This window comes from Anoplophora glabripennis, unplaced genomic scaffold (assembly GCF_000390285.2).
Source record: "Anoplophora glabripennis isolate ALB-LARVAE unplaced genomic scaffold, Agla_2.0 scaffold31, whole genome shotgun sequence".
Lineage (NCBI taxonomy): Eukaryota > Metazoa > Arthropoda > Insecta > Coleoptera > Cerambycidae > Anoplophora > Anoplophora glabripennis.
This window is the reverse complement of record NW_019416897.1, coordinates 1672501-1684324: the sequence shown is the minus strand read 5'-3', so window position 1 is coordinate 1684324 and position 11824 is coordinate 1672501. Positions and strand designations below refer to the sequence as shown.

Sequence of the window (11824 nt, the reverse complement as noted above, 5' to 3'; positions counted from 1 at the left end):
TTCTACAGGACATAAAATGGATTTTGAAAATTTTAAAATTTTAACAACAGAAAAGGATTATTCTAAAAGATGTTCTTTAGAAATGTTTTATATTAACCAGGAAGAAAATACTCTAAATAAAAAAACAGATACAAAAGATATTAACATTATATTTTCCAACATACTTTCTATAGATAAAAATCTAAATCATAGCACTAGTAATACTAACACTAATATTAATTCTATATAAATATAAAATAATTTTTGTTTTTGTTTTCCTAAATTTATGAATGTCATTTGATGTAAATGTCCAAAATCTGTCAATATGTATATAAATATCAATAACTCAGTTTCTTGTAAGTAATCCACATTTATATTGTAAATTATTATTATTATATCTATAACTTATAGTGTAACTGAAGAAGCAATAAAATATTGCGAAAGCTTTTACGTAGAAAAAAGAGTTTCATCTAAAAAATAGGCTTTAATCCCACTAATAAGAAGATTTTAATTATATATACAAAAGCCACGAATATCTTTTCTATATATATATATATAGGGTTTGGCCTACTTTACTTTGATAGGTGCGAAAAAAAAGCCAACGATTGGAATGAACATGGTTTGAATTAATAACAAAAGTAGGTATCACCAACTTATGCGCGAACAGTGCTATAGCAAAAAATGTGTTTTGGTTGATTGTAGGTACATGTTTTTATGTAGATCGGGTAGGTACACACGATCACAGTGGCTATGTAGGCATTGTTCTGAAGACGAGAGTTAGCGAATGCAATAGTGCCTCATATCATTGTGACAGTTACAAATACCATAACTTTACATTACTATGGTGTTGTGTTTAAATGAGAAACAAAGAACTGAAATCGTAATTATGGTTGGATATGGAGATAGGATCCGTAGTTATGATGAAGTATGTCAATTATTCAATGCCAAGTGTCCAAAACAACCAATACCTCCGTCTCCAGTACGCAGATTAGTACGCAAATTTGAAGACGCTGGCCATGTTAGAGATCTGTCTAGATCTGGAAGGTCAACGACAGTGATAGAAAATGATATGCAAAATGTTATGTTTAGCTGTCACTGAAAATCCACATACTGCCGTTCGTCGTATCGTCGAAAACGCCAACATAAAATACATAAAAACGTACTTACAATCAACCAAAACACAAAACATCCACAAATTTCCATTTTTTTGCTGTGGCACTGTTCTCGCATCAGTTTATGATACCAACTTTTGTTGTTATTTTAAACCATGTCCATTCCAGTCATTGGCTTTATTTTCGCTCCTGTCAAAGTAAAGTAGGCCAAACCCTATATGAACGTATATCCCCTCAAAAGGACTATCCATTTATGCTTAAAAAATTAGGTAGTGCTATTTAAAAAAAATGTCGATGACGTCATAGGTTTATGAAACATAGCGCAAAAAAGGTTTAAGCAACGTGACAAAATGACAATTCATATTTACTAATTGACGTGTTTTAGCGTTTTTGTGAAAACGCAACACAAAATAAAATACGAATTTTTTGCGTTACTTCTGGGACACACTGTATAATATTTGGTAATGTTTTCAGTATTCTACCTTTATGCAGGCAATTATTTCATATCAGAAAATTGACAGAGTATTTTTACTAAATATAGATTTGTTCTGTAGGTCTATTAGTCAGGTTAAGAGTCAAGTTGTATCAATGGTAACTTAGTTTTAGCATGCGTTAATAAATTTGCATTTTTTGTTCATTTCTTTCAGTAAAAAAAATGTCCCACTAAATTTCACTAAATGAATGATCTAGTCGATCAACAGTGTATGAAAAACCGTGTTTTACATCCCATTTTTGATGAATTGTAAAGCCCTTTATAATATAATTAAGACAAAATCTCATTTCTGTTTTTTTTTAAGTTATTGAATCACATCTTCTTTGTCACCACCTTGCTGTTGCAACCTATACACATTTGTATGGATATCATGAAATGAATCACATCCAAAATGAGGATTCAGTCTGATTTAATCTGTTAATTAAATAGTGCCTGGTATGGCGATTTTGTTAACATAATATGTAATTAATTTTACAAGGGATCATCATGGCCTTACTATTATTATAAATTGAGACATTATATATTGACTGGTGAGGTAATTAATATATCAAATAATTAATTTGCTTGCTGGTGGAATGGTAGATTATATATTATGTGGTGAACGACGTCGTTTGGAGAGGAGATGAGTTTGCTTTATTATTGGGCAATTTCCGGTATTCGATCTAATTATTTCCGTATGTTTTAGTAACTAATTTAGTGCCTTCATATATATCTGCATTCTAACTTAGTTCTTTAGTTTTTTGGGCCAATATAATTGACGAAAGGAATGACTGATTTTGCTGAATGAAGTGATTATCCTTAACATAATGTTCTTCAAGATATTATTCAAATTCTATTCGTATTTAGTTGCAAAACTGTTTGCGCGGAATTATTGCGAGAGTATGTTGTAACTGTGTATGAGCTGTTTAGGTTGTGCTTTAGATGCAGATGTTTGGTTTTCCATATGTACATAAGTATAATTATACAATATGTTTACAAATTTGGAGAACATATTTCAAGGGCAAATAAATCGAATTGCTAGAAAAAACTGACTTACACCACACTGATATGATGAAAACTTGTTGGGAATCGCTGAATCCACCGATATCCCTGCCTCTCCATACGTTACCACAATGTCCATTAATTCATTTTTATTGTATGGATTGGTTGGCCATTTTAGTATATTTATTCTCACTTATATTAATAAGTAACACACGAAAAGCACACTGTCCTTATGCGAAAACATTGAAAAGTAATAATCTACAAAAATAAATGACTTAAGTGACCCTTAAACAAACAACAAACTAAGCACTATTTTACAGTGGCTTCATTTTACAGTTGCAACGATTTGATTATTGTATGTATTTTTTAGGTGTTCAATGTTTTTCGAGACGTCTGCAGGTTTTGGCGAGTTCACAGCAAAAATCCTGTCAAGATGAGACGGTCGGCCAGTGAAAAGGAACGGACGTCACCGGACACAGTTGGATCGTTATGTTCAGCGGTAGTTTCGCCAAATAGCCTCTATCCGTATAAGCCAATAATAGGTAAAATTCAGACAATTTAGAATGTGAATCTTGTCAAGTATAGTTAAGTTTTCCAATACATTATATACGCATGTTTAAAGTATGAATCAATCTAATATAAGCTCTAATTGAATCGATATATATTTCTCTCTCTCTCCCAAAGTTTCAAATTTAGAATTTCATTTTGAATTTGGGATATTACGTGTTTGTATCATTAAAATGTGGATAGTGTAGGTACAAAAATTAATGTAAATTTTTATAAATTTTGATAAAATTAAAGCAAATTTATGCACTAAAACTAGTGTATTGGTCTTATTGGATAAGCTAACACCACCACATTGTTATTCTTTAAGTGACATTTATATTCCTCAAACCTCGTGCTAACATTTCTTCCCTTTTTCCCAAAAGGACTTTAAAGCAGATCGTACCGAAGCTCGTCTTGGGAAAGGTTGTCCCTACGTTTGTGTTTTCTTAAGATGTGATCTATTTTGTCAATACATCGTTTGTAAGCAAAGTACATAAGTTGTCGCTACGTATTGCTTTATTTTCTTGTGCTGAATTACAATTCTGATGGTTCGTTCAATAATCTTGCCTGAATACACATTGCCTTATAGAGCAGATCGTAGATCCTTCCTTTCTAGACAGAGTAATGGTGGGACTGAGAAGCTTGATCTATTGGTTAGTTCGCTCTAAACATTGTCAGGATGTCATTATCTTCACGAAGATTTCTAGAAATGATATTGTATCATTTGCTTTCATCTTTATGGCGAAGCAAATGTTCTATTAATGTGGTTCAGATGTTTATATCAACGGGGATAGAATAGAATAGATGTATATTTAACATATCTGAACTAACACTAACACTTCGGCTTTAAAGTTGCTGACTCCAGGGCCATCTTTTCAAATTATCTACTTACCAGAACAGAAGACAAGAGTGAACTCATAGCTGATCTTACAGTTTATTCATAAAACAGGTTTCCAAAGGAGAAAAAGATCCATCTCCTGCGCGTTGTCTACTAAATTCTTCCGCCAGAACTTCTTTAATTGAACAATCACGTCATCATTTGGAACTAGTTGAATTCCCATGATTTTGTTGATAAAATCTCCAGCGTTCTTGACATTAGTCTTTTCCATTAGATCTTTAATTTGCATTCGACACGTTCTGAACAAGTGGATGGGTGGCTGATCCAGTTACTCTCACCATTTGTTGGAGTGTTATGCTCGGCTTGTGGACTTTTGGAAGTCAATAAATTTGATGTTTTCTTGAATCACTTCAAATAAGATACCTACGTAAATTCCTGCGAATGTTAGCGCTCAAGTCTCAACTTTCTTAATTGTAGTATTCTTGATATTTTTGTAATCTGGGCCATGTGTCTCTCACAATGTCGAGATGTCTAAAAGCAACACGGGGCAACTAGCCCAGAAACTGTTCTACAACTATCACTGAAGCTTGTTTTTTACTACCTTGTGTGTTAGACGGATATAAAATTTTTTCAGTTTAGGATTGTGAAAACTTCAATTCAATTATACAGAATTCGGTCCTCCGGAAATAAACTTATAATCAATTTATGCCGACACTAACGACTGAAGATTCATCGTAATATTTTTTAGGTAAACGTTGGACCGAGGTGGAGCTGGAAGAAGAAGAAGAGGAGGAATCGGAGAGCAAAGAAAGCGCCGCTTCCAGTCCTTGCGACGCTGTACCTTTCCGAGAAAGAGCTTCTACGGAGGGTCACATTCCCCACAGGCCTTGGAGGTGGAGATATCCCCCCCCTAAGTCAAACAATAATGACCCTAATTACTACTCCAGTGCTAGGGTGGATAGGAGGATGAGCATTTCCATGAGGGGGAGTAACGCAAGCTACTAGTTCATCTCGACTGTACTTAGGAGAAATTGTTGAGAACGGATGATATTTATATGTTTATATGGAATTATATATTAACTGTTTTTTGTTATTGAGAGATTATAATAAAAATATTATTAACATTCCAGTATGTTCCGTTTATTTTGGTATTTAATTCATATTGTTTCACTGAAGAAAGAAGCAAGCTTGATGTGAGGTCAAAATAGGAGGATTGAGACAAAGAGATGCGCTTCTTTTCAGCATAGAAGGTTTCGAAGTTTAAAAAAATCTGTTTGAAAAGTTTGACACTTGTTCGTCTCCAAAGTTTCCTATGAGGGTTTAGAATTCATCCCCTAAAAAAAAGTCGAGTTTCAAGTTGCATTATCAAAATATGATCACTTTAATTTTCACTGGACGTCTCTGTCGGACCGCACTAACTGTTTTAATGTTAGAAAAATTATTGTGGAGATACAAGACAAGACAATAAGTAGAAGTAGATACATGTGTAACTAGCGTCCTCTACCGATGAGCACACAATTTTTGAAATTTCACTGAAATTTCTAACTTGATTGGTGATATGACTTTGTGAAAAGGAGCGGATTTTCCTCAAGGAGTATTTGACCGTGATCTATTCCTAATGACAGACCTTTTATAACTATATTGAATACCTTTATGCTGTTAGTAAATAAAGTATATTTTGTACAATTTAAATCTCTTTGAGAAAGGTATACATATCACTAAAATCTAAAAATGTGAGAATATATCGACATTGGAGATCATATTTGGTACAGATTAACAAAAAAAAAACTTACTAACTGAATTGCTTTAACTACGGGTTGGTATTCGTGGTGAACATATTGTAGGTATACGGAGACGTCATCTAAATCTATTTACTTTTGAAGGAACTGCACAATTTGGAGGATGCAATCTGAAACAGACAATAAATTAATTATCGTTTTCGTTTAAAGACAGAACGTAACAGAAACGTTGCGACTAACTTTGGGGGTATCAAAGTAACAGAAAAAGACTAGTGACGATTTTTCTGCAAACAATTTTTAAAGCTTCTCACAATCTTGCAAAGAATGGACGTGAAACATTGTTTTTGTTCAATTACTTCAGAACCATTAAAGATATAGACGTCAAGCTTGGTATAGTTTCCTCATAGTAGCTTCCTAGTGAAACTTGATCAAAAATTAATCAGTGGTGTCAAAGTTGAGGGATCCTGAGGGATTATGATTGTTAAAACATGTTAATTGAGATTTTTTTTGCAGACTTGGATGAACCATTCCATCAGCAAAGAATCGTAATCTCAACTCTCTTAATTTGCTTCAATTTCTGAAGAATTTGGGGTACATAATTGCGGAAAAATTGAATTTATTTGTCTGACTACCATATATTAAAACAGATGTGAATTTTAGCACAATTTCGAGTTATCTTGAGTTTCATCTATGACGCGCTTAAAAATATTTATCCAAGTTTTTAAATGATTTTCTACGATGTCAAATAACTTCTTTTTTGACATTTGAAATCCTTAGACTCCTTTTAATTTCGACGCCATTGGTTATTTTTTGATAAAGTTGCTGTATATGTACTTACATGTAGGTAGCCAGTACTAAGGAATTGGACTGATTGTACTAAGTTTGAAGTCTATATATTTTCATTAGTTCTTATTAATTGTCCAAAAACTGTATTTTACGTTTAATTTTTGAAGAGTCGTAGATTCCTGAGGTATAGTTTTAGGAGTATTCGTTCTTCCTGTTTTTTTTTTTTTGTATATTTTGATAAAAGGAATCTGCTGTGAAAGTTTGTCGCAACGTTACGATGAAATAAAATATGATGCAATTTTTTTATGAAAAATATTATTTCAATATTTCTTTGTACATTGTTTCATGACATTCTCATAATTTCATTTTGATCAAATTTAAGGTTCAATTTAAAAAATATGATGAGAATTTATAAAAGTCTACTTCTGTGGTACATTCTTTTAGGCAAAAAATGTGTGTTTGGTGGTAATAATATTTTTCATTGGAATTTTTTCACTTAACCCTTCTAATTCAGCAGCAGCACAAAGAGGAGTGTCGACTGCCACGATTTTATCAAACACCCCGTAATCTATCTTGTACCCTCTCATATATTCGTCCTGCACCACAACTGGTTCAAATCTGTGACCCCAAAACACCTCACTGGACAAATAACTAGACCTAGCCTGGGTCTTCTGATCAGTACTCTCGATGGTGCCTTCCAACGTCACGACAATCTCGAATTTCTCCTTCTGCAAATCTTGGGCTGAAAGATGGTACAAGGGAGATTTCTTGTCGATTTTATGCACTATGCACATGGGCCAGATAAAGAAAAGGTCTCCATCGCATTCGTCGGCACTTACAAAGAGTTTTGTTTGGAAGTTGTTCAAGGTCTCACCCTCTTTAGTCTTCCTGGGTCGGATCAGTTGTGCTTTGATTTTTGTTTCGATGATCCTGCTCTTTTTTCTCATGTCTCCGACTCTAAACATCAAGCAGAGAACGCCGTCGCGTTGACAGATGACTGCGTATCTGGAGAACCTTAACGTTTGCGTTCTGAGTTTGGGTCTCGTTATTTTTGCGAAGAAGATGCCAACTAGGAAAGCTTCTATGACGAGCCCGACGATGTTCTGGATGCACATCAAGAGAACGCCTTCAAAACATTCCTCCGTTGGGGTTCTCTGGCCGTATCCAGTAGTATGTTGGGTTTCTACTGAAAACAAGAAGCACGACATGAAGCCGTATATTTCAAGAACGCATGGAGTGAAGTTGGAAGCTGCTTGGTTCATAGGCAGGTGCGCTTCCTCTAGATCTCCGTGGAAGAAGGCTACCAACCACCAGGCTATTCCAAAGAGGAACCAGGACACGAAGAACCCCAAGGTGAGGACGGTGAGTGTCCATCTCCACTTCAGATCTAGGAGAGTTGTAAAAATGTCGCGAATAAATTGTTTCTTGGGTACTCTTGTTGGGAAGATGTTGCATTCTCCATTTTTCGATACTGCACGTATGGAATTGTTTACAGATGACGTTGGTTTTCTGAAAATCAAATAAATTATATGACATTTAATACAAGGGTAATAAATAAGTAGGATTTTATCACAGTTATTTTTTTCATCGATATTATTGCTCTTCAGCTGGTTTTGCAGATGTAAATTACTGCGAGCAACGCATAAATCATAAATAGTTTTATATAGTCATTTTAAATATAACAATTTCAAACATTATTTTTCCTGAGTGAGATGGAGATTTTAGTTTCGACGATTTTTATAACCTTCATGCTTGATATCGCCCCCAAATAAATCATTCTGGGTATCTTCATATACAGGGTGGCAAATGAAAACGAAACAGAACCATTTTCATGAACTGCGTCAAGATTGTAGAAAAACGCTAAGTCCCGTCGATTAAAGAGGGACATTCTTTGCTGGTATTTTTGACTCCGCCACTTTCAACCCCAAAAAATTTAAATGGCATTGGGGGTTGAGTAATATTTCTTTTGAAAGCTCCTACAATTCTCTATACAACAGACTTTAAATTTTATAATTCCGCCCAATTCCTTTGAAAAAAAAATTACATTTTAAAATTTAAATTATGTTTAGTTGCTTAGTTGATTAAGGGCTGGTTTCTTCACTGTCGGGTAAATTTATGTCAGTTAAATCTAAGTCTGTCGCTTTTTTATGCATATGTGTTTTATGAGACAGATATAGATTTAACTGGAAGATACATTTATCAGAATGTGAAAAAACCCGACATAAATGTTCTAACTGATGACCGCCCGCTTCCATACAAGAATAAAGATTTTGTTCGAAACGTTCGCGCACATTCCGAAGCATTTCCGGAGTGATTCGACGGCACTCGTCGACGATTCTTTGACGCAAATCTTCCAGCGACGCTGGCTGTGTTTTATAGATTTTACTTTTTAGGTATCTCCACAAAAAGAAATCAAGGGGCGATAAATCCGGTGATCGTGGATGCCACTCAATGCTGCCTCTTCTCCCAATCCAATTCCGTAGAAAACGTTGGTCCAAATACTGACGGACAATTAATGGACCAATAACGGCAATTGTGACGATTTACCGTCCCGTTCAATAACTGCATTCATCAGAAAAACGGATGGTAAAAATAAACTGTGGATCGTTCCCTGCTCGCTCACTCATTATTTCGCAAAATTGCAAACGACAGTCATAATCATACTCATGAAGTTCCTGGACTAAATGTATTTTGTATGGATGGGATATAGTCTTCTTTAAAACGAGGTCCAGAAAAAAATTCATATTTCTTATTTCTTATTTAATTTGGACTCAAATTTAATCTACTTACTAACCATTAAGAACTCAAAACACTCACACATTTGTAAAATACTAGCAAAAATTATAAGATTGGCACTTAAATGTAAAAAACATTTTTTAAATAATTTATTTGAGTACTTTATACTTTCAAAAAATTTTTGGCGGTCCAGTATTTTACCTTCCGCGGTCCGCCAGTTGCCGACCCTTGCTCTATAACATACTTCCTCCTGACATGTCGATCTTGATGTTGTTCATTAAATGATGAGCTGTTCTATTCGCACATTTATTGTTCATAAAGTAAATCGAAATGATATCTACCCTTTCCTCAATGGAATAAACCATAGTGTTTAATTTTCAAAAACACAATTAAATAAACTACCAACCAACGCTTCCAAATAATAATAATAATTTGGAATCCACTAATTTTACGTTCATTGTGTGTATATCATTCATTTCTGTTATTTACAATTTTTTTTTTACGAAAGTGATAACAAATCGCCAAAAACCAATGTAACGCAAGAAATACTAAATTTTTACCATTGGCATACTTAACTCGAATTACCGTTATTAATTGTTTGTACATAAGTTTCAACTTTAAAGTCAAAAGTCTTGATAAGTATTGGGCGGAATTATAAAATTTAAAGTCTGTTGTAAAGAGAATTGTAAGAGCTTTCAAATGAAATATTACTCAACCCCCAATGTCATTTAAATATTTTGGGGTGATGCTTACCCTTGCTTGGGGGTGAAAGTGGCGGAGTCAAAAATACCAGCAAGAATGTCCCCTTTAATCTAAAATCGACGGATCTGAGCGTTTTTCTACAATGTTGTCGCAGTTCCTGAAAATGGCTCTGTTTCGTTTTCATTTGGCTACCCTGTATATGTTTACGATGGTATTTTAAAAAATAATAGCAAATTTAATATTTCGAAATATGTAAATTAACTAGATATATAATTATAATTTTTCTAAGCAATCAATCAGCAGAACGAAAGGTTTTCTATTGTAGCTTCAGTGAAAAGTCCACCACTATTTTACCTTTGCCATCTTTTCTAAATATTTGTCATCCTAAAACATTCTTTAAGGGTCCAAATACAAGTAGACTGTAAATATATGGAGTAGATAGGGCTTCCTTTCCCTCTGAAATCATTGTTGTAGACTTACATAGCTTACTTTAACTTTCTAATTAGGTTCCACATCTTTAACAGTCGCTCCTTGATAGCCTCCAGCTAACATCTTTCCTTCTAGCAGAACCTATACAGATTTCTTTCTACCAGGATAATATTACTCAAATGTTTCCTGGGGTTTTCAGTATAGTCTTTCTGCTTTGTAATACATCTAGTCTACTTTTCTATAAATCTGTAAAAATTCCCTCTACAGAAAAACTTTTTGGTGCAAATTTTAACCAGCTTTGTATGTACCACATCTAGTAAGGTTTTCACAGGTTCCCTTAAACTGCAAACTGCAAAATATTTTGCAATATCAGTGGTCCTATGTATTGGTACACTCAGAGTCTCGTATTTGTTGAGACCAAAGAATAACGAACAGTGCAAAATTGGTTAAAAGCTTTTCCAAAAAGACTACCCACATATTTTAGCTGAGGAAGACCAGTGTGTTTCGAAACAGAATGATTTTGCTAAACAAGTAATTTACAAACGATTTCCATAAGCACTGAAACAATTTTATTAACTTTAACTAGCATTTAGGCAGTTCTTTTACGGAATATTTTCAATTTGCTATTATTTTTTAAAGCGTATATATACTTTTTATTTACATTACCCCATATCCTCTGTGTCTGAAACATTTTGACCATTTTTATACACCGGAATAAAGTATGTTTTCCTTCCTTTCTTTGTCGTTTCAGGGCATTCCAAACTTTTGTTCTTTTCTCCCTAGAAGTGCAAAAATGTATTATTTATTAGAATTAAGCAATTGTTTTTTATAGTGTCTAATGCAAATTCCTTGTTAAACGTGGAAGACTTATTGGGTTATATAATAAAACATGTTTCACTTACTTTCATCCTCGACTGTAAATAAATCACGACGACTTTTTGGAAACCGCAAGAAGTGCCATCATAAGAAACAAACAAACAAAGCCTGATGGCCTTTTAAAATCGCTCGTGCACTTCGCAAGGACTGTCTCACATTTTTAACTATAACAAATTCGCTTCTTTTATTATCTTGTTAAGACTAATTTGCTTCTAAAAAGGGAACTACGAGCACTGATAATCTGCCGGTTTCCATTGGCTCTGGTGTAGGTGTTAATACACATTTTTAAAACAATTGCGTCCTCGAAAAGTAATGCGAAATATCTCGCTTAGAATTTGATATCTGTAATTGAATGCATTGTCAAACATTATTAATATATTTTCATGTTACTATTGTAAATCAGATCACAAAGGAAATAAAAAACTTTACGATCATTGGAATGCATGTTAGGTATACAGGGTGTTATGTTTATAAATTAACTTGTAAAACTGTACACTGTTCCATTTTCGATGATAATAGGGTATATACTTAATTTTATTAGAAATAACCGAAATGTTACGTTTGCCTATCTTTAGTGATGAATTCATTGATTTTTAAAAAATTTTTT

General features: G+C 33.8%; 2 protein-coding genes across 2 annotated transcripts in view; one reads left to right on the top strand and one right to left on the bottom strand.

Annotated features, from left to right (window-relative positions):
• Nucleotides 1-5078, top strand: part of LOC108905711 (ras-related and estrogen-regulated growth inhibitor) — a 31585-nt gene extending 26507 nt beyond the window's left edge. The window contains exons 5-6 of the mRNA XM_018708694.1: nucleotides 2936-3107; nucleotides 4698-5078. Coding sequence (XP_018564210.1) covers nucleotides 2936-3107; nucleotides 4698-4954 — 429 coding nt within the window. The 3' untranslated portion in view covers nucleotides 4955-5078. The remainder of the gene's footprint in view (nucleotides 1-2935; nucleotides 3108-4697) is intronic.
• Nucleotides 5079-5652: 574 nt separating this feature from the next.
• LOC108905710 (ATP-sensitive inward rectifier potassium channel 12-like) lies at nucleotides 5653-11418 on the bottom strand. Its single transcript, XM_018708693.1, has 4 exons — nucleotides 11244-11418; nucleotides 11008-11120; nucleotides 6976-7983; nucleotides 5653-5858 (listed from the first exon to the last, which is right to left on the bottom strand). The coding sequence occupies exons 1-4, from the start codon at nucleotides 11247-11249 to the stop codon at nucleotides 5807-5809; spliced, it is 1179 nt and encodes a 392-aa protein (XP_018564209.1). The 5' UTR covers nucleotides 11250-11418; the 3' UTR covers nucleotides 5653-5806.
• Between the last annotated feature and the right edge of the window lie 406 nt (nucleotides 11419-11824).